At 42.7% G+C, this 25,841-nt stretch overlaps 1 protein-coding gene across 8 annotated transcripts in view; it reads right to left on the bottom strand.

The window, feature by feature from the left end:
* The window catches only part of TBC1D5 (TBC1 domain family member 5), a 548,696-nt gene that overhangs the window by 23,043 nt on the left and 499,812 nt on the right, over positions 1 to 25,841 (bottom strand). For all 8 annotated transcript variants that reach the window (XM_049710184.1, XM_049710183.1, XM_049710187.1 and 5 more), the window contains one exon: positions 2,497 to 2,596. In XM_049710184.1, the coding sequence (XP_049566141.1) occupies positions 2,497 to 2,596 (100 nt within the window). The remainder of the gene's footprint in view (positions 1 to 2,496; positions 2,597 to 25,841) is intronic.

Raw genomic sequence — 25,841 nt, 5'->3', positions numbered from 1 at the left:
ATCCCCTCTTTTATTTGGATTCCCTTCCCATTTAGGTCACCACAGCGCACTGAGCAGAGTTCCCTGCGCTGTACAGCAGGTTCTCATTAGTTATCTATTTTATACATCGGAGTGTACATATGTCAACCCTAATCTCCCAATTCATCCCACCCCCTTCTTTTTGATGCATTTTAAACTGTGATGCTATAAGATTCATGTAAAATCAATTCTATATGAATTTTAAAAAGTGATCATAAAGAAACATATAAATAGAGTTTTGAAGGGGGTGGAAGCAGGTGTGACGGGGAACGTCTCTTTCTGTGATTACAGATACTACCCTTTTGATCACCTACCGCGGTTTGTCCTGCAGCTTCCCCCTCCTGAGCCCTTTCTCTGGAGGAGGGGTCAAGAGAGCAGAAAGAAGGCGGAGGATAGAACAGGGCCCAGCGAGCGGGAGGCCGCGCGACACTTGGTTCAAGCACCTCTCTGAAGCCATAAGAGAGCGTGTATTACTGGCTCCAGGCCAGTACGTTTTAGGCTACATCCAGACGACAGCCGTGTTGGCCACATGTCATGGACTCAGGACCCAGCAGGCTGGGTGACTGATAGAATCTGAGGTATAAAGTCTACCTTCATCCCTCTTGAGTTTTTTCATTCTTCTAAAAAAGAGGACGGACGGCTGAATTTTGGAGGCAAGTGAGGATTGTGTTCCTGATTCATTATTGAGACCAACTTGCCAGCGCAAAGTCAAGTACGGGAACTTAATTATCTGGATAATTTGGGCACCAGGAATTCACTTTGCCTTTGTCTCCATTACTCGGCTAATTCAAATGATTAGATTTTGCCTGGGCTGTCATGTTATTCCTACATAAAGTGTTTGTCTACAATAAGCTTCATGTTCTACAAACAACTGCTCCCTGGGTCTAGGAAAACCAAGGACTGAGCTTCAGGGCTGTCTTATACTTACAACAGTTATTTAAACACTCCTTTAATTAAAGGGTGAAAAGTAGGAATTTATACCATATGCTTGTCCATGTGTGAAAGGTTACATAAGATTCTTCATTTTAACATCATTTGTAATGTTAAAAGATTGGCAACATCTTAGATGCTCATTAGTCTGGGGTTAAGTGAATTATGATACAGCCATATAATGAGATTCAATGCAGGTGTGAAAAAGCACGAGGCCACTCTCTGTATTCATACAGAAGTGCTCTCCATAATACAGTGCTCAATGAGAAATCAAAGTGCAGAGCAGTGTGAGGATTATGCTCTACTTGCACTCTGAAAGGGTAAGTGCAGGGTTATATTGGTTTGTACAAACATAGTTTATTTCTGAAGGATAAACACGAAACTGATAAAAAATGGCTGTTTTCAATTGTCAAAAATAGGATTGAGCTGTGAAATATACATGATTTTCATCTGTTTTGTTCACTAGTATTTCTCCAGTGTCTAGAAAAGGGCCTGGCATGTTGCAGGCGCTCAATATTTGTGGAATAAAATGAAGAAAAATTAAAAAAACCAAACAAACATAAAGTCTATCTTCAGCGAAGGCCCCAGAGATGGGCCACGCTCATGGCCCCTGCCAGTGGGAAGAGGCCTTGGTAGGTGCTCTTTGGTTTCCCCTCATAGGTGGGGTACGTCCTGATTTCTCACAGTGCTTGGTATTGCCACTTCTCCACACTCACCAGGCAGCATACTGGCCATTTCCATGAGATTACATGTCCTGTTTTCCTAATTTGCTCCCAAACTACAGATACTAGACACTGGAGAATGGAGAGGGAAAGGATGTCCATGAGTGGGCTGAAAATAACCACAGCATGGATTATAAAAGTTCTGCAAGCAGAATGGAGTTCCTGAAGCAATACACAGGTGGTCCAGCAGAGGCCTCTTCTAATATAAAATACAGAACTTTCGCAAAGGTAGAGAATAAGGCCTGAAGACTCTCTCATGTGACATATGGGCAACTCACACATAAACTCAACTTCAAACTAAGACTTCTTTTTTTTTTTTTTAAGACATTTCTTAAAGTATAGGCACAGTCAGAAGTAAGAAAAGGTCAGGGTCTGGACATGCATTTTGGGCAGGTGGTTAAAAACATATACTTCAAAAAATAATGAAAGCACTGTCAAAATAATCATCACATGAGTGATGATAGGCAGGTTAGCACAAGAGTAGAGCTGACCATCTGATCTTGAAAGTTCAATATTTCATTTTGGTTTGGGGCAGGGAGATATTTACAAAGGGCAGTGTAGCCGTTAAGAGCTGAAATCTAGAGTCAGACTGCTTGATTTTGAATTTCTCCTCTACTCACTGGTGTTATAATTTGGGGAAATTGTATTAATCTCCGTGCATCAGTTTCCTCATGTGTACAAGGTGGATAGTAACCGTACACCTACTGCAGCTCTGCTGTGTGGGTTACATGAGATAATTCACGTAAAGCGCTCAACACAGGCCCTCGCGGCTGGGCTATTACTGTCACGACTGTCAGTGTGCCCAGGGCCAAAGTACTTCACTCACCAAGATGAGTGTCCATCACCTTTGCACAGTATTTGCACATGGCATCCAGGTCATTCAACTGTCCTTGAAGGAGGGAAATCTGGGCTTCTAATTCTTCTTCCTAAAATGAAGGGAGCAAAGATATGAAAATGAAAAAAAAAAATCAAAGAAAATCCTCAAAGTCCTCCAAATGATCTGAACTGTTAAAGAGCCACCGTGTCTTTTCAGCCCTAGACAGAACAAAAGAAAGCAACAAATAAACAACAGCAAACCCACTACTGCCACCGCCAACAAACCAGAGTAAGGGTAAAGCGGAGGTTTAAAAAAATCTGGACTTGGGCTTCCCTGGTGGCGCAGTGGTTGAGAGTCCGCCTACCGATGCAGGGGACACGGGTTCGTGCCCCGGTCGGGGAAGATCCCACGTGCCGCGGAGCGGCTGGGCCCGTGAGCCATGGCCGCTGAGCCTGCGCGTCCAGAGCCTGTGCTCCACGATGGGAGAGGCCACAACAGTGAGAGGCCCGCGTACCGCAAAAAAAAAAAAAAAAAAAAAAAAAAAAAATCTGGACTTCTCCTAATTGAATGCCAGCTTTGCGCCACGTGTCAATGTTTACCCATACAACCTTGTATTACAGAAGTACATAAAATATCTTCAGTAACTACGGAGGCACACCAATTGAGAGAGTAAATGGGATTTCAGTGGACCCTACTCCTTAGGCAGCTGGTACAAGACCATTACATTTTCTCACACACATCTGAGAAACCAAAGATTTCCATTTGTTGCAGACAAATCTCATCATTTTCTAGATAATGATAATCTCTTAAAACGTGAGATTTCCCAAAGCACTTGGAAAAGTTCTGTCCCCACAGCCCATAATTAGCTGCTCTTAACGTTTCCTCTCTTGGTAGGATACTAGAGGATTGTGTTTATTTGACTGTTTCCAGGAAAAAAAATACTCTGGGTGGGATACTTATCTAAACGGTAAAAGATAATCTAACTGTAACAAAAGGAAAAAACGTGGGTTTTGGGGGTTTTTTTTTTAAGAAAAAAAGGAATACATGCAAAAAAGTTCCCAAGGAAATTTCGAAGATTAAGGGAGTTTTTCTCAGAGAAAGAGTAATCCTCAAAGCTGGAGGAGGCTAGCAAATTGATTTTCGAGCGTTAGACACTTTTCTTTTCACATTAAGAATCCTCTGTGTCATCAAAAAAAAGGGAAGAGAAACCTCCCAAGAGATACTTTTTCTTAGAGACTGAATATAATTTGACACATAGATGGAAATTAACAGTTGAAAAGGTTACTTGTAGGTGTACCCCATTTAAGCAATACACACAGGCAGCACTGAAAAGCACTGTCTTTAACGGCTGCCTGGAGGCTGAGCCCTTAGGAATATGCATTTAAATGCCTGACGCAGAAAACAGACATAGCCATGCTCTAAAAACAAATTACTGTGAAATGCCCACTGTAGGATTACACAAGCATGAACCATGTACTTTATACATCCCACAAGGCGAAGCAGCCTCTCTTCTGATGCTCCAGTAAAGACAAATGCAACCAGGAGAAGCTCAGACAGGGAATGATTACTGGGGCCTTGGGCAGGTGGTTTCAGGGCATTCTTCTTCTCCTTTTTCTCCTTTGTGTCTGCACAAACTTGAGTTTCCCCGTTCTATCAGGACCCTACAGGAATCACAGAAAGAAGGCTACATCTGTGGGTTAACCCTGGTTGTGGTTCGTCTCCAAAGATGGCCACCATCCATTCCTTCCCTCCCTCAATGGACATGCTGTTCCACTCATCAAGAGGTAGTGTCTATTTCTCCTCCCCTCGAATCCTGGCTGGCCTGCCACTTGCCTCGATCCAGAGGATGCAGCAGAAGTCAAACTGCTCCAGCTGGGGGCTAGTGTAAGAGGCCTGCCAACTTCTGCTTTCTTCTGCTTGCACTAGAGGAAGAGGGCTACCATAGTTAGTTGTCAAGAAGCTCAGGCTAGGATACTGAAAGGGAGGAGAGACAAAATGGAGAGAAAGAGGCCACAGGAGAAGCAGTGAGGTTCTAGACACGTGAATGGCGTCTTCCTGGACCCTTCAGCTCCATCTGTCTGAAGCCAGCCAAATGAGTAACCCAGTCAGCATCGCGTGGAACGGAAGAGCAGCCTAACCCAGCCTTGTCCAGATGCCTGACCGGTAAACCTATGAGAAGTAACAATGCCGTTTTGAGGAGCGGGGTTTGGGGGTGGTTTGTTACGTAGCCACAGATAACTGACATGGGGGTGGAATGGGAAGAACACTAGAGTGGTATATGGCACAAGGAAATCTGACTTCTATTCCTGGTCCTGCCATTAACAAGTCATGTCAACTTCAGTAACCCTCTACCCAGTCTGGGCCTAACTCTGGCACCCTCTGGAGAAGGCAGAAGTTATATACTTTGCTCCCAAGGAGTTTACAAGCTTGGAGTTGGAATAGGAAAGGTATATTAACTAGAGGATGAGGGAGAGTACATGAAAGTCTTACAAAGAAATAAGAATAACTGCCCTGGGAATCCTGATCCCAGCCTCCTGTCCCTCCTATGGAACAAGTCACCTTTTCAATGTGTCACAGATACAAACCCAACTGGAAGAGTCTCAAACTGTACTGAGGCCAGCTCGTGGAAGTCTTTCGAAAGAAGGGGACCCAGGTATGGCCAGAGTCTGTCCTTGCACTCGGCTACCATTTGGGGTGCTGAGAGCCCGGAATGGACTAAAGGACACCAGGAACGTACCACCTCCTGGCTTAAAAACCTCTTGTCTATTTACTCTATGTATTAGTTTAGTTTGGATTAAGCCATCACTTCTTATAAGATGCAAAAGCCCTTGGGAGCCTTAATCCCCAGCAGTCATTCCTACCTCGATGGATTTATTGTATTCAGTTTATTTTCTTTTTAAAAGCTGGGAGGGAACAAGAGCTGGAGGGGACGCAGGCCTTGCCTGTCGGTGGTGAGGCACTGACAGCTGGAGGGAAGTACGGAGCTCAAGGGGGTCTCTTCCTCCAAACGTGTTACCGTGCTGGTAGGAACATGACTGTAAGGAAAATGGGCTGAGGCTGGCGCCCTCTGAACTGTGCAGTGCACAACCTGAACAAGCGCACGGGGCAGACTCGAGAGCATGGCAGCGGAAGCGTGCGCTGGCTGAGCACACGGGGATATAAGACACAGTCTTCCAGGCGTGCACTTTTGCGTAGGACACTGATGGCAAGTGAAGAGCGTCTTGCTTGCCAAAATCCTGAGTCAACCTCAATACAAATGGAATCTGCTCTGTAGAAAATGGCAGTTTTCATTAATTTAAACCTTTTTTTTTTTTCCCAAAGGAAAGCTGACACTAAAGCCCAATTATGAGATAAGAGGAGCATTCTGGTTGAAACAGGTTGAGGGGCGCAAGAATCTCTTCCGTTTGAAAGTTTGAAATTCAGTGTATGATCTCTCTCGAGTTTGCTTAATCTTAAAATATTCCTAAGCCCTTCAACAATCACTCAGACTTTATAAATAGAAATGGCATCACTTGGAGGCAAAAGGGTGGCTTGTCATTTATTCTTCACTCTTTCATATAATTACAGATAAAAGAAGAGCCGAGAATCAAGCTTCTAAAATTGTGAGAACTGACTTTCCATTTCTATCTTAGCTTCTCAGGCTCCACAAGCCTCCCGACCAACATGCTTCAGACACTGGCAGCTTTAGTCCATTGTTTTCATTAATGGTCTGTAATCAAAAACAGATGCTTGGCTAATTGCCTTGAGGTTTTACAAAAACAACCGGTTAGTGTCATTTTTATGTATAAATAAGACATGAAGAGAAACGCTTACTATATTTACTTTCACATACATGTTCTGTCACAGGAGGGAGGATGGTGAAACAGGGCGGAATTCAAGGGAGGACACACCTGGGTTTGAATCCTCTTTCTACCAGTTACTGGCTGTGTAATCTTGAACAAGTTGCTTACTTTCTTGGTCCCCTCAGCCCCACTTGGCAGTATTGGTGGGAGGACCAAATGATAACACATGGAGAGTGTCTGGCAAAGAACAGGTACTCCATAAAGGCAATTATTCTTTTTTTAAACATTTTTTTTTATCAGGTCAAAACAATAAAATGGATTTTAAATACAGAGGTCTATGATTCACTCTTGGTTTAAAACTTGTATGTGGTCCAGCCCAGAAAGATGAATTAGGGCTTGAGAGCCCATTATTGTCTTAAGTTCTGGATAATGAACTGATGTGTAAGGCAAGAAACGGATGGAGGATTATGAAGTAGGGTGGTGTGCAGACCACGTGTGCAACACACAGCACCAGATGGACCTGGCAGCCCTGCAGAGAAGGACCAAGGATGAGGGCCGTCCCATCAGAAGAGGAAAACAGCCGTCATCTACCCTTTTACAGTGGTTAGAATAGGCCTGACCCTGCGCTTCACGTGCATGAACTCATTTAATCCTCACAACAAACCTATGAGGTAGACCCTCTCATCATGTCCTACGTGAAACGTGGTCTCCTCTGTAAGCCACGTTCTCTGGAAGTGATGCCAAGGTTGACAAAGCTGTTTCAGAACCCAAGTCACTTAGCCCACTACTCCTATTTCCCCATGTGTATATATTCTTTCTTATGCTTGATTACTACTAGGACTTACAAGGAATAACCTCGTATCTCAAGTTTCCTTTAAGAGAAATTCACTATTTCCAATGTTAAGTCCTAACCCCAAATGGCTTACTAAATTATTTTCCTTCAAAAACACTCAGGTATGATTGGCTGTGTTCCATCTAGTTTGCGGAAATGATTTCTGCTTGGACTGTATCTGGAGAAATGTGTTTTGAATTTGCTTTTTAAAAAGTGGTGCTTCTACCACCACTGACCCCCAGATGGCTGATGCATCATTACACTTCCACTCACATATTGTATGTCTCAAGTGTTTAAATTGTTTTATAATATATGGATTATATATATCAATTTTGTTAAATGCTTCAACATCTTTGTGTTCTTTCTGGGTTAGTAACAGGATGAGATTTTGCAGTTTATTCATTAATTTTTTCAACAAATATATTCATTTGTATTGTGCTGTCCCTTGTGGAAAATATAATAACAACTGAGACATGTATTCCAACCTCTGCAAATTTAGCAGGAGGTCAGACCTATACATCAAGGCAAGAGGGGGGTCAGGGAAGTTTTGCAGCAGATATGAAAAAAGAAACTTCACAGTTATGGGGAGGGCAGATGGCCTCCATAGAGGTAGAAATGAAGGCAGATTTTCTGGAAGAGGCAGCATTTTTGATGCGTCTTCAAGAAGGGGGACTTGGCTCAGAGGAAACGAAGGAAGATGTTTTAGGAGGCAGGGACCCAGTGAACAAAGGAGTAGAGTCAGAAAAGTTCGGGACACGGGCAAAGAGCCTGTCACTGAGTCGAGGAGGGCGTGGAGCACAGCGGGAGTGGAGGACCGGCAGGAAGGCTCCCCTCCCTCCCTATCGTCCCTATTATTTCTGCTTCACATACTGAGGTTTCAGGGGCTGGGGCCCAACGTGCGCACTGCGGTGCCCACTGCCCTGACACGCTGCCCTGCTCGTGATCACACAGGCGGCAGCAGGGTCCTTGTCCACGGACTAATGGAGACCCCGGCGCGCTTGGTTTGGAGAAAAGTGGGGCAGGAAGGGCACCAGGGTGGAGTTCCGCTGAGCTTCCGAGCGGGGTATCCTCAGATTGCAGAGCGGCAGACAAGCAACCGACACCGACTGGCAGGCAGCAGGAACAGGCTAAATATAGCAGCCAGAAGACAGGAGAGACACCCCGTCGTTATCGAGCAGATGGGTGAAGAAGGAGTGGGAAGTGAAGGAAACGGAAAGTCTCGAGGAGAAAAAGTGGGAAGGCCTCAGATGTTCTGAGGAAGCTGTGGTTACATAGGGCAAAATACACACATGGTGTGGATGGAACCTCAGCCGGAGCATATGGTGTCAGCAGAGGAAGATGCCACTGGAAAACACAGACGAGGAGCATGAAGAAGGCTTTTCAGGAGCATAAAAATCAGTGCTCTGGGTGTGTGACGCAGGGAGCGAGCTGGAGCACAGTCGGCAGCCCTAGCATCAGTGTGTGTCCCACCCGCACGGACCGCCTCTGTGACCTCCACCCAAGAGCCCAGCTTGCTGAGCCTCAGTTTCCTGTTTATAAAATGGGGATAATAATAACCCCTATCTCAGCTGACTGTTGGGGACTGAATTACATGAGATATTCCAGATGAAGTGCTTTGCACAGTGCTTGGTGAATGGTAAACGCTCAGTAAATGTTCCTTTTGTTGTCTTTAGATTATTACTAGAGTTTCTATAAAGTTATTCCAAGGAATTATGGACACGGGCAAAAACAACTCCCAGGAAATTCCTCGTCCTTTCGACACAGATCCGAAATGTCTAATGACAGGGGACTTGGTAACCTGTGGTACACATTGATGCAGAGAATATTATGCAACTTGAAATTAAATGTTCTCATAGGAGAACATTTAACAATAACATATATACTGACCAGAAAAGTAGTAGGTAAAGAATGATTCTGTTTTTGGAAAAAAGGGGAAAGACATTCAGCAAACTGTTTATATTGGTTATTCTCCAAACGGTGCGATTGTAGGTCATTTTCCCTCTGATTTTTTTCTGGATTTTCTACAGTGAAATCAGATCATACTTTTGTAATCATCAAATCAAATTATTATTCAAATAACAGAATAGAGAGAAAATAAGACGAAAAAGTAAAAGGTGATTAACTAAGGAGAAAAAGGAAATATTAATATTTTTAAATTACCAAAACTGATTCCCAGTCAAACTGAAAGCAACTCTGTAGTCTAAACAAATCTGTTCCCTAAACAACACTAAGCAGTAAGAATAACTTAAATGAAATAACTTGTGAAAAAGTAAATGACTATAATATTCTGCCCAATGTACAATATACAAGCCCTGAGCAGCATTTTCAGGGTAGTGGCTCCTTTCTCTGCACTTAAAGTGGGAACATCATTGGATGCTGTTCTTCAGGGGCTGCCTAGAAAGAATGTGATTCTTAAAGACACAAAAATGGAAAGATGGTTAGCAAATTTCCCCAGTAAATAAAACAGTTCCTATTTTCAGACAGGATGTAAACAAACCTGTTAAATGTGAATGAAAAAGGCCTTTAGAAATTTTGAACTGAAACTCAAAGCTTAAGGTATTTAGCAACTCATACCATTTCAGTGCTGGAATTTCCTTTAGAGATAATATATTTCAACCCCTTATTTTTATAAATAAATTTTAATATGGCGAGGTGGCTAGCTAGGAGCAGAACTTACACAAGCGGACTTTTTTTTTTCTCAGCCACTGAAGCAGTGCTATGTCCCAGCACTGAGATGCATACCACCCGTGGACACCAGAGATGTCCTTCCTCACAGAATGGGTTTTTGTAACAAGCACGGAGGCCCCTCCCTCCTCCCCATGTCATGCTATAATGGGGTGATGCTCCTTCCGGCCTGTTATAGCCTAGAACAAAGGTGCTAAAACCTAAACTTGACAGTACTTTATCAATTTTCATACTTTAGTTTCCTCCAGCAAGCTGAATAAAACAACTGCATTAAGGAATACTGCCCTGGGTTAGATGGGGGAGTAGGAAACACCAGAAATCTGTCTCCCCACCTATTCAATAATTGCACCAGCAGAATCTGCCTGATGTAACTATTTTGGAATGCTGGAGTCTATTGAAGACTGTCCACTTCCCGGGGAAGGCATGGAGGGTAGATTGTAGTTAATTTCGGTCCATTTCAGCTCTTAGCACAATAGGAGCTACCTGGGGGCTACCCCACCACCTAGCCCTGTGGCAGGCAGCTGTGCCCTTGTTCTTAGAGCAGCTTGCATGCAGCTTGTGGGAGCCAGAGTGGGCAAAAAGGACCCTGCCCTTCAAATATCAGGGATCTGCGCTGATCACTGATTGCTGTTTCTGATCACAGAGGTGCCGACAAAGAGGAGGGCGGGCATTGTCACACCTTCCATTATTGCAAACTTCTCCCTCTCCAGATGAAGTGACTTCCAGTGGATTTAAACAGCCTGCACCCTTTATGCCCCACTTCATTTTTCTCTTTCTCCCCTTTGGGGAGCCAGACATTAAAGACTAGGACATTTAGATACTTAATATTTTGTAATAACCAATAAGGGAAAAGAACCTAAAAAAGAATATATATATACATACATACATATATATAATAAATAAATAAATATATACATATATATATATGTATATATTTATCCCTAGGACGCAAGGGTGGTTCAACATATGAAAGTGTGAACAACACCACATTAACAAAATGAGAAAAAAACGACGATCATGTCAATTGGTGCAGAAAAAGCACTTAAAAAAATTCAACAGCCTTTCATGATAAAACCATTCAATTAACTAGTGAAAGGAAAGTACTTCAACATAATAAAAACCATACATGAAAAATACCACAGCAAACATCATATTCAATGATGAAAGACTGAAAGCTTTTCCTCTAAGATCGGGAGTAGAAAAAACAAGGATGTTCCACCTTCACAACTTCTATTCAACACTGGAAGTTCCAACCAGAGCAATTACACAAGAAAGAGAAATAAAAAGCATTCACATTGGAAAGGAAGAAATAAAACTATCTCTGTTTTAAAATGACATAATCTTATATGTAGAAAATCATAAAAACTGCTGAAAGAAATTAAGGAGAAATAAAATTCCAAGGTCATGGATTAGAAGACTTAACACTGTTAGAATGTCAATACTATCCAAAATGATCTACAGAGTCAATGCAACCTCTATCAAAATCCCAATGACATTTTTTCAGAAAGAGAAAAATTCAACCTAAAATTCATATGGAATCTCAAGGGACTCTGAGTAGTCAAAACAATCTTGAAGAAGAACAAATCCAGAGGACTTACACTTCCTGATTTCAAAACTTACTACAGAATTACAGTAATCAAAACAGCATGGTACTGGCAAAAAGACAGACACATAGATCAATAGAACAGAATAAAGAACCAGAAATAAACTCTCACATATAGGGTCAAATAATTTTTGCAAGGGTGCCAAGACCATTCAATGTGAGAAAGGACAGTATTTTCAATAAATGGTGCTGGGAAAACTGGATATCCATTTGCAAAAGAATTGAGTTGGACCCTTATCTCTCACCATAAACAAATAATTAACTCAAAATGGATCAAAGACCTAAATGTAAGACATAAAACTATAAAACACTTAGAAGAAAACAGAGCAAAACTTCATGACGTTAAATTTGGCAATGATTTCTTAGATATGACACCAAACGCACAGGCATCAAGAGAAAAGGTAGAAAAACTGGACTTCATGAAAATTACAAAAATTTTGTGCATCAAAAATTTTTCTGTGCATCAAAAAACTGTGCACAAAAAATCAAAAAAAATTGTGTTTTTGTGCTCAACACAGTAAAAAGGCAGCCCACAGAATGAGAGAAAATATTTGCAAATCATACGTCTGATAAGGGATTAATACACAGAATATATAGAGAACTCTTAAAACTCAATAGCAATGAAAAAAAAAAAAAAACCCAACCTGATTAAAAAATGGGTAAAGGACTTGAATAGATATTTTTTCAAAAAAGATATACAAATGGCCAACAAGCACATGAAAAGATGCTCAACATCACTAATCATCAGGGAGAGGCAAATCAAAACCATAATGAGATACCACCTCATACCTATTAGGATGGCTACTATCCAAAAAGCAAATAATAACAAATGTTGGTACGGATGTGGAGAAATTGGAACCCTTGTACACTGCTGGTAGGAATGTAAAATGGTATAGGCTGATGTGGAAAACAGTATAAATGTTTCTCAAAAATTAAAAATGGAATTACTGAATGATCCAGAAATTCCACTTCTGGGTATATACCCAAAGTAACTGAAAGGGGAGTCTCAAAGAGATATTTATACACCCATGGTCACCGAAGCATTATTCATAATAGCTAAAATGTAGAAGTAATTCAAGTGTCCACTGACAGATGGATGGATAAGCAAAATGTGGTAAGGACCTACAATGGAATATTATTCAGCCTGAAAAAGGAAGGAAATCCTGACATATGCTACAACGTGGATGAACCTTGAAAACATGCTAAGCTACTCACAAAAATACAAATACTGTATGGTATTTACATACAGTACCATTTATATGAGATACTTAGAGTGGTCAAAATCATAAAGACAGAAAGTAGAAGGGTGGTTGCCAAAGGAAGGGTGGCGAGGGAGGCGAGGGTTATTGTTTAACGTGTAGTTTCAAATTTACAGGATAGGCTGAGTTATGGAGATGGACGCACAACACAGTGAAAGAATTTAATACCACTGAACTGTACACTTAACAGTGATGAAGATGGCAGATTTTATGTCCATTTTACCAAAATTAAAAAAAAGAATACTGCCTTCTTATAAAGTTAAAAATGGCCTGCCCTAAAATAAGCGTGGCCAGGTGAGGCATGGGCCAGGCTTCTGCCAGCCGGGCTCTCTAATCACTCTCCCTCATTTGATCACTAACAGGGACCATCTGAACCTGTTCCCCCGCAGCAGCCCACGAAGAGCTGCAGGACAGGGCCACCAGATGAAATAGAGGGAGAAACTTATTTTTCCATGCAAACATTTGCTGTATTGTCTTTTAGCAAATCCCTCAAGTTCACCAATTACATAATAAATCCACATTCACTTCATTGGTTTCTGTGTGGCAGTGTTCCAAATATCCTTTTGAAGTCAGATGTGGGCAGTTAAAATAATTAACTCCAATCATGCGCTTGCCGTGGGTGGGACGGGGATACGGATTGTTTATAAACAACAATTTACAAGTAGAACATGTGAAGCTCATAAGATTTAGAGAAAGAAGTTTCTTCTTATTCAACTTCCTCTCATAATTTTTACTGAGGAAGTAAAAAAAAGATCTTAGTTTCTTACCCCATTTTATTTTTCTCGGCTCTGATAAGGCAGAAATTACCGATTGTCCAGGCATGACTAGTAGCATTTTTTTTGCAGAAGAGAGTTAAACACAGCCTCCCTGTGCTTCAGTACTCTCATCTGTAAAATGGGCGATAATTACAGACCTGACCTCACAGAGTCTTTTGAGGGTTAAAGGAGCTAATACATGCAAAATGTCCTAAGAGCAGAGTTCACGCATGGAAAGCACTTACCCGTCACCCACTAGGAGAACATGTTCACATCAGGATGTATCTGAAGCTGGCTTTATCTACAGGAAATCTCATTTCTGATTTGGTATTCCGTTAACCTTACTCAGACTAATTCTTTTCAATCTTTAATATGCATGAAAATCACCTGGAGAATGTCTAATTTAGCAGGTCTGAGGTGGGGCCTGAGAGTCAGTACTTCTAACAAGCTCCCAGGGGATGACTACACAGCTGGTCCATGGACCACACTCTGAATGGTAAGGATTTAGACTTACTTCTGAATACAGCTGCCAACCCCTCTGGGAAGGTTGTGAAGCACTTTACTATTTCCCTGCTCTAAGGCGGTTTTAACAGATGGCTGCATGGTTAGATGCCTATTTGGTAACAGTACAAGAGACCTCTTCTCAACATGGAGTAGGATGCAGGGAGAAGAAGCAGGGTGACAGGCTCCCAAGACAGCTTTCCAATGTCCCCTATGCCTGTTCTGTCCAGAGTGGCTTCACTGTTCTATTCAGAACTAATTCTTACACTGTTTGGGGTCAATTTATTCTACTGTAAGTACAAGCACTTATTTTTAAAATTTATTTTAACGTCTTTATTGGAGTATAATTGCTTTACAATGGTGTGTTAGCTTCTGCTTTATAACAAAGTGAATCAGCTATACATATACATATATCCCCATATCTCCTCCCTCTTGCGTCTCCCTCCCACCCTCCCTATCCCACCCCTCTAGGTGGTCACAAAGCACAGAGCTGATCTCCCTGTGCTATGCGGTTGCTTCCCCCTAGCTATCTATTTCACATTTGGTAGTGTATATAAGTCCATGCCACTTTCTCACTTCGTCCCAGCTTACCCTTCCCCCTCCCCATGCCCTCAAGTCCATTCTCTACATCTGTGTCTTTATTCCTGTCCTGCCCCTAGGTTCTTCAGAACCGTTTTTTTTTTTTTAGATTCCATATATGTTAGCATACGGTATTTGTTTTCTCTTTCTGACTTACTTCACTCTGTATGACAGACTCTAGATCCATCCACCTCACTACAAATAACTCAATTTCGTTTCTTTTTATGGCTGAGTAATATTCCATTGTATATATGTGCCACATCTTCTTTATCCATTCATCTGTCGATGGACACTTAGATTGCTTCCATGTCCTGGCTATTGTAAAAAGTGCTGCAATGAACGTTGGGGTACATGACTCTTTTAGAATTATGGTTTTCTCAGGGTACATGCCCAGTAGTGGGATTGCTAGGTCATATGGTAATTCTATTTTTAGTTTTTTAAGGAATCTCCATACTGTTCTCCAGAGTGGCTGTATCAATTTACATTCCCACCAACAGTACAAGAGGGTTTCCTTTTCTCCACACCCTCCCCAGCATTTATTGTTTGCAGATTGTTTTGATGATGGCCATTCTGACCGGCATAAGGTGATACCTCATTGTAGTTTTGATTTGCATTTCTCTAATGATTAGTGATGTTGTGCATCCTTTCATGTGTTTGTTGGCCATCTGGATGTCTTCTTTGGAGAAATGTCAATTTAGGTCTTCTGTTCATTTTTGGATTGGGTTGTTTGTTTTTCTGATATTGAGCTGCATGAGCTGCTTGTATATTTTGGAGATTAATCCTTTGTCACTTGCTTCGTTTGCAAATATTTTCTCCCACTCTGAGGGTTGTCTTTTCATCTTGTTTATGGTTTCCTTTGCTGTGCAAAAGCTTTTTAAGTTTCATTAGGTCCCATTTGTTTATTTTTGTTTTTATTTCCATTTCTCTAGGAGGTGGGTCAAAAAGGATCTTGCTGTGATTTATGTCATACAGTGTTCTGCCTATGTTTTACTCTAAGAGTTTGATAGTGTCTGGCCTTACATTTAGGTCTTTAATCCATTTTGAGTTTATTTTTGTATACAGTGTTAGGGAGTGTTCTAATTTCATTCTTTTACATGTAGCTGTCCAGTTTTCCCAGCACCACTTATTGAAGAGGCTGTCTTTTCTCCATTGTACATTCTTGTCTCCTTTATCAAAGATAAGGTGACCACATGTGCGCAGGGTTATCTCTGGGCTTTCTATCCTGTTCCATTGATCTATATTTCTGTTTTTGCACAAGTACTTATTTTAAAGCCCAATATAAATTAATTTTTTTGGGTTATGCATGCTCTCTTCTGTAACTTTCAATAAACAGAGGCTGTGTTTAAGTGTATCTGAGAATAAAGGATGCTTTTCAAACGTAAATGCAGTAAAAAGAAAATGGTAGAGCATGTCATTATCTATGGTATTTAAATTCATCCCTGATTTTCTGAAGATATTTTAATAATCATCATAAAAAGTAATAACTGTTAAATACATTGAGCATTTAGAAATATGCTTTTCTGTCTATTACCATTTCAACATTATGAGCTATTTTAATCTAACTTTGCCTTTCTAGAGGTTGTTTACAAAAACACAATAAGTAAATAGAAAAGAATAGTGACAAATAACTGGATCATGTACTATAGATTTTAAAGTAAACGGAATAAACGTACAGTCCTGAAAAAACATACTGGAAATTAAAATAAAATCTTTAACTAGGACAACCTCACACAGGTATAATCAGTGGAAGAATAAAACCTTACTCGCATAGTTATAAGCCTTCTATTTGCAAAAATCCTGTTACTGCTCTTTTAAAAAAAATCATCATATGCGTATGGCTTGTCTTAGGAACTTCCTAGCCTTTAAAAATTCAAAAGGTATAGAAATGTTAAGCTCAGTTGTTAAGGCAATTGCCGGTCTTCTGAACATTTTAACTGGAAAAAAAAAGGCTCTCTCCTAGAAGGGATTGTGTTTGACAGGCTAACTAAATGGCATTTGTGGGGAATGTCCCCATCTTTTGGGCTTTTAGGCTATGGCCTTCATGTTGTATTTTTATAATTAGGCAACCTGACCGATCTTTTGTAAACCAGAATGGTTCTCTCCTCCGCCATGCCTATTAGCACAGATGTTACTTTATTTATCAAGGGTTTTCCCCTCTCCACTTACACGTGATCAGACCAACTGATGAAACCACCCAGCCAGCACGGAGGCCTCCGGCGGGGCTTCTCATGGAGTTGCTGTCTGGGTAGAACCATCTGCGTGCTCTCCCTTGCTGTTTCTGGCACCAAAGTAGGCGTCTGCACAATGGCTGACCCAGACGGAAGGGCCTCAGCCAACACTGCTTCTCTACGGCCAGGCTAATTGACCTGTGTGAGGATGAAATGTGCACCCCTGTACCACAATGCTCTGGGCTACTGACCCCCTGATGTCCCATTAGAGACAAACAAAAAATGGCACCCTACAGAAATCCAAGCTGAGGATCACGCATGGTTTACGAAGTACTTTAGGTTATAATTGGTAAAAGGAAACCAAGTGTTGAAACAGCTTTGATTAACACAAACATTACCAGTTCTGAGACTTCTGGAATAAAAAAAAAAATGTGAGAAGGAAATAATTCTCTAAATTACTGGTTTATTTATATACCTATCACACTTTAAAAATTTTTGTCCCTTAAACTAATTTATAAAGACCCCATTTTCACTAGATACCAACAACTCTTGCTATTTTTCATATGTGGTTGGTGAATGCCACTGGGAAATGAGGTGACTTTTCAGGTTCTAGAAAAGGCCAGAGGAAAACCTAATGCGTCTGAATCCTTGTGCAGCAGAAAAAAACCCTCAACAGCCTTCATTCATTCCTAAACATTTACTGAGTGCCAGACACAATATCTGGCTCAGGAGATACTGTGATAGAGACAAGTGCCTGGAAAAGCCTTATAACTAAATACAAGCAGTTCTCAGACAGTGAAAGCAAAGGAAGCAACTGCAGATAACCTAGGACATGCCTCATCTTTAAATGCTGCTTCCGTAGATTAGGGGAGGGACTCCAGAATCGGTAGCTTCAGTAGGACCCCAGCTACCTCCTGAAAGTGCTTAAAGCTTCCAGAGGGTTGGCAGGGAAGGCTCCATGGGACACGAGGTGCTTGGGCAGAGACTGGAAGGAACTCTAGGAGCTTTAGGGCCACATGAATCATTTTGGTCAGAAAAGACAGTGGAGCAAAGTAGCACAGAGGTGTGAGACAGCGTGCTTGATTGGAGGTACGAAACAGCTGTGCATTCCTGAAAGGCTGGACCCGGTGAGAGTATCAAGGGCCCTGCAGGCTGTGCCTCAAGATTTATCCCGGGGAAGAAGGAGCCTCTGCAGAATTCTGATGGGGACTCAGACATTCACAGCGAGAAAGCCGATGTTATAAATACTAGGGATGTATGTGGCCATTAACAAAATGGACTTATTCTAAAAGTTCTGATTAGCAGGGTACTGTTATTGAACTGAGAACTGAGAACTCAGTTACTGCACTGGGAACAAAAAATTAATACAGAAAGTGTAATCTTTCTATAACTTCCTTTCCCCAACCCAACCAAAATCAGAAGCTGCACGTCACACCCAGAGTAGAGTCAGTTCTATTATGATGCTTGTTTTGAAAATGTGAACTTGTTCCAACGAGATCGATGGATTAGGGAACAACGGAGCACAGCGTGAATCCCATGTTTGCTTATGCACAGTTGCATCCACAAGAAACACTGGGTGAATGCAGACAACTGCATGAAGGTGGACCCAGACACGCAGGAATACACAGAATGCATTCATGTGCACAACTCACACATCTGCCAGCGACCTGGGTTCACGGTGTGCATGACAAGCTGCACCCGTAACCCAAATCTGTCAGATTCCAGAGAATTCTCCTTCCATTACTTCACTGTAACTCATAAGCTGCGACCTTTCCGATGATGTTCACTTCTCCAACCAAGTAGCAGGTGTTTCTCAAGGTAAAGGGTCGTATTTATTGCAGTATTTCTTTATTTCGTAATCATTTTAACATGTGTCAAACCAACTAGGTTCCTACTTCATGTGTCACTGATGAAGTTTTTTAATGTCGTTCCCCAATCCCATCTTCCCCATGAGTCCAGTGGTTTTTAATGATCTTGTACAGCCTGGTGATTTGGGGGGAATGTGTAAACTGCCTCCAGCAAAACTGACCGTTGCGAAGATGCCTGTTCATTTGAAGATCAATACACTCATGACAATCAAATTGATATATTTTCCCACAGAGGTAACTGTTTGCATAAAAGCTTCGGTCTGGAGATCACGGCGGCACGTGGCAGGGCTGACTGAACTCTAACTCCGCGCGGGAGCGGCGAGGACGCTGGTGCCCCCCGTGTTCACTCCACCTTTTCCTCCGCAAGAGGGTCCTGCAGCCAGGAGCCTCCCCTAAGGGGAGGCCACCCCAATCCAGAGCCGCAGGAAGACACGGTCGGTCTCTCTCCTTTTCTTGCTTCTAACCTGAGGAAGGGCCTGCTCTGAGCAGGGCTAGGCAGAGAGGTGCAAGGAACTGGGGCCCTTGAAGATGCTGATGAGTTTCTAAATCATCAGCTCCAAACCGTGACTGTACATTTGAACAAGCTGGGAAGCTTTTTTTTTTTTTTTGCGGTACGCGGGCCTGTCACCGTTGTGGCCTCTCCCGTTGCGGAGCACAGGCTCCGGATGCGCAGGCCCAGCGGCCATGGCTCACGGGCCCAGCCGCTCCGCGGCACACGGGATCCTCCCGGACGGGGGCACGAACCCGTGTCCCCTGCATCGGCAGGCGGACTCTCAACCACTGCGCCACCAGGGAAGCCCTGGGAAGCTTTTAACAATGACCAGGACCCAAGCCCCACCCAAAAGATTCTGATTCAGTACTTCTGTTACCAGTATTTTTTTAAGCTCTCCAGTTGATTCTGATGTGAAGCCAGGAATGAGCAGGTCTTCGGACTTTTTTGAGCTAATAATTTTCTTTACTATTTGAATCGGTTTGAGTCAGGATTTCCGTTATAGTCAGCTCAAAGCATCCTAAATAATGACACTCTCTTTGGAATGAAATGCAAGGTCCAGGATTGAAACAGTCTTTACATTTGATCAGTCCATCTCATAAATTTAAATCTCAGTTCCTGGCAAAAGAATCAGGACTGCTCATTTGAGGGGGGGAAAAAAAATCTTGTGCTGACCCAACCTTCAAACCTAGTTTGGAGACTTTCATCAAGGGTATCAAAATGGAGTTTAGTCATAACAGAGCCTACGGACGGGTGAATTTGATTATAGACACTGAGAAAAAACTCAACATTCATTCATCCCGGGCAGTAAATAGCTATTAATAGTCTAGCTGGATGAGATTAAAGTTTGATTGTTGTCTAGGGATGAACTTAAGATTTCTGTAAATGTTAGCATTAGTACCTAGTGTTTCCTTGCTGGTTTCATTCTTTTCTTCTTCAATTTCATTTTCCAAAGTATTGTTCTTGATGTTTCACAGCATATGTATCTTTATACCATGATGGATAAGTAAGAGATGCATGTGGAGTACACAAATATGCTCCAGACCCAGAAGACTACCTAGAATGTAGACTGAGCACACCCTGATGCTAAGCGGTGTGGCAGCATTTCTCAGAGTTTATTCTAGACTGATTGGGGCGTAATTCTGCATGTTGGGACCCCCGCCGACTTCTGGACTGTACGTGTGTACGTGGGCAGGTTAATGATATCACTTTGCCAGTTCTTTCCACTTCCCTGTTAGTGGAATCCTTGAGATATCAGAGGGGACACATGAAAGAACTCAGGTAGGTGTTGCAAACTTTCATGACCTTGTTTACAGTTCTACCTGGGGGTCTCGCATCGGGAGGAGGACCCCCAGAGCATCTGGCCTTGAAGGCCAGCGGGGCTTGACTGCAGGAGCTCCACAGGACTGGGGGAAACAGAGACGCCACTCTTGGAGGGCGCACACAAGGTCTCGTGCCCACTGGGATCCAGGGCAAAAGCAGTTACTTCACAGGAACCTGTGCCAGACCTACGTGAAGGTCTCGGAGGGTCTCCTGGGGAGGCGGGGGGCAGCTGTGGCTCAACCTGGGGGCATCAAAATTGGTGGCAGATATATCGGGGAGTATTCATCTTCGTGGACTCTCGCTGGAGGGTGACACCTTGCTTGGGTCATTAGTTCCAAGACCTGGCTCCACCCGACAGCCTGTAGGCTCCAGTGCTGGGACACCTCAAGCCAAACAACAGGGTGGGAACACAGCCCTATGCATCAGCAGACAGGCTGCCTGCCTAAGTCCTCCTGAACCCACGGCCCCCTCTAAACACACCCCTTGACACGGCCCTGCCCCCAAGAGGGCCAGGAACCAGCTCTACCCACCAGTGGGCAGGCACTGGCCCCTCCTGCCAGGAAGCCTGCACAAGCCTCTAAACCAGCCTCACCCACCTGGGGGCAGACACCAGAAACAAGAACACTGTGACCCTGCAGCCTGCAGACGGAGTCCACGAATGCAGGCCAGACACTACCCTGGGACCAGCTGGTCCCTGGTCCTTGGGTGATGAAAGGGGAGCGTACTGCTGGGAAACAGGACATCCCTGACAGAGGGCCACTTCTGCAAGGTCAAGAAACATAACTAGCCTACTACATACATAAAAAATACAAATAGAGTCTTACACAAAATGAAATGGCAAAGGAATATGCTCCAGACGAAGGAACGAGGTAAAAGAAGTGTTAAAGCAAAACAGTAAGATCATCAAAGGTGAAAAGACAATTGGGAAATATGACCAAGAAAAGCAGGATTCAGAGTCTAGTCAGGGGTCTACGAATAAATGATGGGGGTGGGGGAGGAGTGGCCCCTTTCATAAGTACTTTTCCAGTTGAAGCACTTTTCTTTACCCTTTTCTCTCATTTTCCAAGGTAGCCCATAACTTTTCAGAATTTAATATAAAGCTAATTTGTTCTTGGCTTACTACAATCATCATGCTTTGAGTTACTGCTGTTAAAGTTTCTATCAACTGACCCAGGTAACTTTGGAACATGCCGTTTTGACTATTAATGATGAGGCTATCGACGGAACTGTACTAAGTTGGTAACGATTCTGAGGGAAAGGAGGAGTGGCTTTGCCATCATCTTAGATAAAAAGGAAGCTTGGGAACTGCACCATATTACCTTCTGGTGATCCATACAGTCAAGGCTTTGTAAATCCTTCTGCCACACTGTAATGTCAGGGCTGGGAGCCGTCTTGGCGGTTGTTTTTTTCACGTATTTTAAAAAGTTGCTCGTGACCAACTGTACCTCACAAGCAAACACCTCAGACGAAGGTCAAGCGTATATGAGCAAAGTTTACTAATCTAATGAAAAAGTTATGACAGTTAATCAGGTGCATTTGTAATGACAGACATGCTTATTAAGAGGCTTAATAAAGCATGAATGGTGAACTCTCTGTGTAAATGATTATGTTTATTATTATTTTTATGGTCAAATGAATTTTATTTTTCTTTTCTCATCTTATTATTAGTTATTTGTGTCATTGCTAGCAGGTTTTCCTGGTACCATCCATGTTTTTTTAATCATCACTGCCACAGTATAGAAAGATTCTGAATCTTTCCAACAATGGCAACTCCCTCTTGGGGCCTTTACTAACCTCAGCCATGCTTTTAAGTTAATTAGGAAAGAAGTCACCTCCTTTGGGTACAGGACTTGGGGAATGGATACTACCTCTGAGCAGAGAAAGAAACGGCCCCCAGCTCAGGCTTGCTGCTTGGTGAGCCTCGCCCAGGCTGGGTTTGGCACCCACCTGCCCTCCGCGGGGCTCTCGTGAGCAGTGCCCAGGCTGCACTGGCGATGCCTGTCACTGCTCCCTTCTCCCCTGCGGGAGGCGGGAGCTTCCCAGTACTCACACCAATCCATGAATGCCTGACACATGGGCATCTCGGAGCAAAACAGTGGGGGGAAGATAGCAGGGCTGAGGGAAGGAAAAAGGCTCCCAGGCCTCTGACTGACCCTCTGGGTACAGCAGTTCTGGCACAAGGAGCAACCAGAAAGGCGTGACTCGGCCTGAAGGTTTCAAGGCAAGGGGCAGGCCGCCTGACAAAGTTCCCCCTGCCCCTGGCTCAGTAGGCCTCGAGTTCCTACGACAGGAGCAAAGCCATTCTTTGTGGGAGTAAAGCCCAGTGGATTAAAACTACAGCATCCTGGAAAAGTAAACATAGGTGTTTCAAAGGATAAATGATGAGGTGTTAGGGGTAGAAGACTTAAAAGCAGGACGGCGCTGGGTAGGAGGCGCTGGGGGTGCCATGGAGGCAGAAAAGGAGGACCACCCAACAGTCCCCTTAGTCTGGCCTCTGGCCTTGGCTGACTGCCATCTGCACGGGACAATGGGAAGGCCTCACTTCCTTCCCTGCCCTGCACGTGTGCACTTCGCGGCACAAATTACTGTCCCTAAGGTAACGTGGCATTAAAAGGTGAAATAAGTGTCAAGTTTCAAGAAAGGCCATTGGAAGGAAGCAAATGCTATCAATGACACATTTAATTTGGGATAATGCAAACCCACAGGAATTTCTGGCCAGGGATTCTAAATATTTCTAATTGCTTCACCTGAGCTCTCCGCAAACCATTGTTTCTGCCTCTGGGGCAGTGATCAGCATGGTCTGGTCTGGCATCTTGGCATTTTATGGAGATTATGGGGCTGAAGACAAATGATGGGGGAAGAGGGCCCAGCGCGAGGGGATAAGCATCTCATTCAACCCCAGAGGGCAACATCTTCACTGCCCTAAAATGGGCATTGAGTCAAGGTTCAGCACTCCACTCCCTGTGGTTCTGTTTTCAGAGGCTCCTCAGATGTTTTGGTTAAAAATAAATGTATTGATGCATAAAGATGTTAAAAGTTGGTTATAAAACCTGTTTAACGGAAGTTAAATTAATATTGTCATCCTATAAGCTGTCGACAACAGAGCGTTCTTTATGACGTTCCCTCTGATGTTCACATTTCCTTGCAATGATATTACGTGGACTGGGTAAGGCAAAAAGAGAGAGAGAGAAGGATGGGACACTCCTACAAAGATATGGTCCATCTTCCCTGACCCCGAGCTGACACACTGGCAGAAAGACTTGTTTGTTATGTGAGCACGATTCATATGACACCAAATGACAACTAAATATCATGGATCAACTATCTGAGTTCATTTTGGCCTTAAATTAAAATTCCTATCGTGAGACTTAAAAAAGAAGCCAGAAAAACTGATACTTCAATTCATTTTATATCTATTCATTTCAATAAACTATCTTAAATGGGAATGTATTTTCAATAGGACTGTATTTTAATCCAGTTATCCTTAGCATTACTGATTAAATGAGAGATTACAATTATATATTATTTGAAAAAAGTCCTGTAATTAGATACACTCTAGATGCCAGTTTTCAAGTCCATGCAGAAGCCCATAAAAAATCCATTATAATCAATACTTTCCACATAATATACCTTCTTAGGAAGTATACATCACTGACTGAAGAGAAAAATCATGTAGCCAGGAAAATTCTGACCTACTGGGAAGGCCACTGCTCAATTTCCCTCTTCCAACTACCAGTCCAACTCAAGCTGCCTGAAAATCTACAACTAAAACATCACTGATACAATAGAACAGGCTCTTTTCAAACGTAAATGTTTTAGGGAAGGATTAGATGAACCATTTCGGCAATTAATACTTCAGGGATACTTGGTCCATCCAAGTGTCTGGTCACCCGCTCCTACCACCTTTCCCCACCGCCGTGGACTTCTCTAAACCTTTCCCCTGGCTGACTGGGTTTACAGTGGGCATGGGATTTAATTCTGCCCAACCGATGAGACGGGAGGGAAAGCCTGCCGGGGAACTTCCAAACAGACTTCTCTAGAAGACGCTGTGTGCGTGTGAGGGGACAGGGGTGACAGGACACCTGCTGGGTTCTGTGGCAGCCTTCTTGAGAAAAATGGCGGGACCGGGAGCACGTTGAGGACAAAGCCAACACACTGAGGTGGCCGAATGGAAAGTTGGTGACCCCAGTGCTGAATCATCCAACTCCACACCTGCCTCTCTCGGGACTCTTGTTATTTTAGATAATAAGCAACAAACTTCCTCATTTGAGACAGTAATTTCTCTTACTCTTACCAAAAGCAACTTGATATAAGCCCAACTATCTTACACTCTGTCAGAGGACGTGAGGGAGGAGAGAACAGCTACGGCAGGCACTGCTGACCGCCTGTTCAATATCCGCCCCCCACCGTCTCTCCTAGGAAGTCTCGGGGTCTTCATGAGGGAAAACAATGGTTGCAGTTGGTGGAAGAAGAAATGTGTCTGTGGTTCAAGTCTAATCTCTCACACGAAGCTTGTCTGGACCAATAAAGCCCATGGTGGTCTATCTTTTGAATCCATATTAGTTACTGTCTTTACTGTTGGATAGCATTAAACCATCTTATGCCTCTCCTGCTGTAGAGTTATATTTTTATTTAGTGTAATTATTACTTCACTTTTGATGTGTTTTCCCCTCCCCAATTTCACTGTAAGCACCTTCATTGGGAGTGCTCTCATATGTCTTATATGGATATGTCTTGAATTCCAATTACTAGAACATGACCTGAGATGATGTAATCAGGTAATGTAGATCGATCAGGTAATGTTCAGGTTGTCTATACTTCCAGAAGTATGAGTCTGCTTTCAAATCTGTTTTCATTCATCTGAAACTTTTTGTCATTTTGTTGTGATAAAGGAGAGATCAATGAATACTATAAAAATAAATCCTATTAGTATGACAAAGGCATATGTTCAAACTACTGTAGGACAAAGATGAGTGCGTGCGGGGGTCACAAAGACACAGGGTGGCACCCCCAGTGGTGCTGCGAATCCGCAGGTGGTGGGTAGTTCATTACACACTCTGTCTTATGCAGGGACTTTCAGCTCAGATAATTTTGATTTCCTGTGGTTTAGAGAGGATTCTGAACCATTTATAAGTTTAGATCTTTGGAGATTGGTATGTAATTATCACAAAGCATAGCATAATGTCTTGCAGTTCATCAGGAATTCAGAAAAGATCGTTTAGTCGGCTAATGTGCTTAAAGATTAGAACTCATTCACCTACACAAATCAATTTTAGAGTCTTTCTCATATTCCCTATCTTGAACCTTAGCAAAGATATTCTTGGAAAACGACTTGGCAACAATCATAGAGCATGACTAATGATGCTAAAACAAGTGAAAATTTATTTAGCAGTCAGATGAATGACCAACTAAAATAGATTTCTAGAAAACTAAGTACTGGATGTCATTTATATTACTATGCGAAATAAAGCATGAAAACTTAAGTATCAAAATTGCCAACTTCCTCAAG

Source organism: Orcinus orca, chromosome 5 (genome assembly GCF_937001465.1).
Source record: "Orcinus orca chromosome 5, mOrcOrc1.1, whole genome shotgun sequence".
Classification (NCBI taxonomy): domain Eukaryota; kingdom Metazoa; phylum Chordata; class Mammalia; order Artiodactyla; family Delphinidae; genus Orcinus; species Orcinus orca.
The sequence above is the reverse complement of the archived record's forward strand: the minus strand, read 5'-3'. Positions and strand labels throughout refer to the sequence as shown.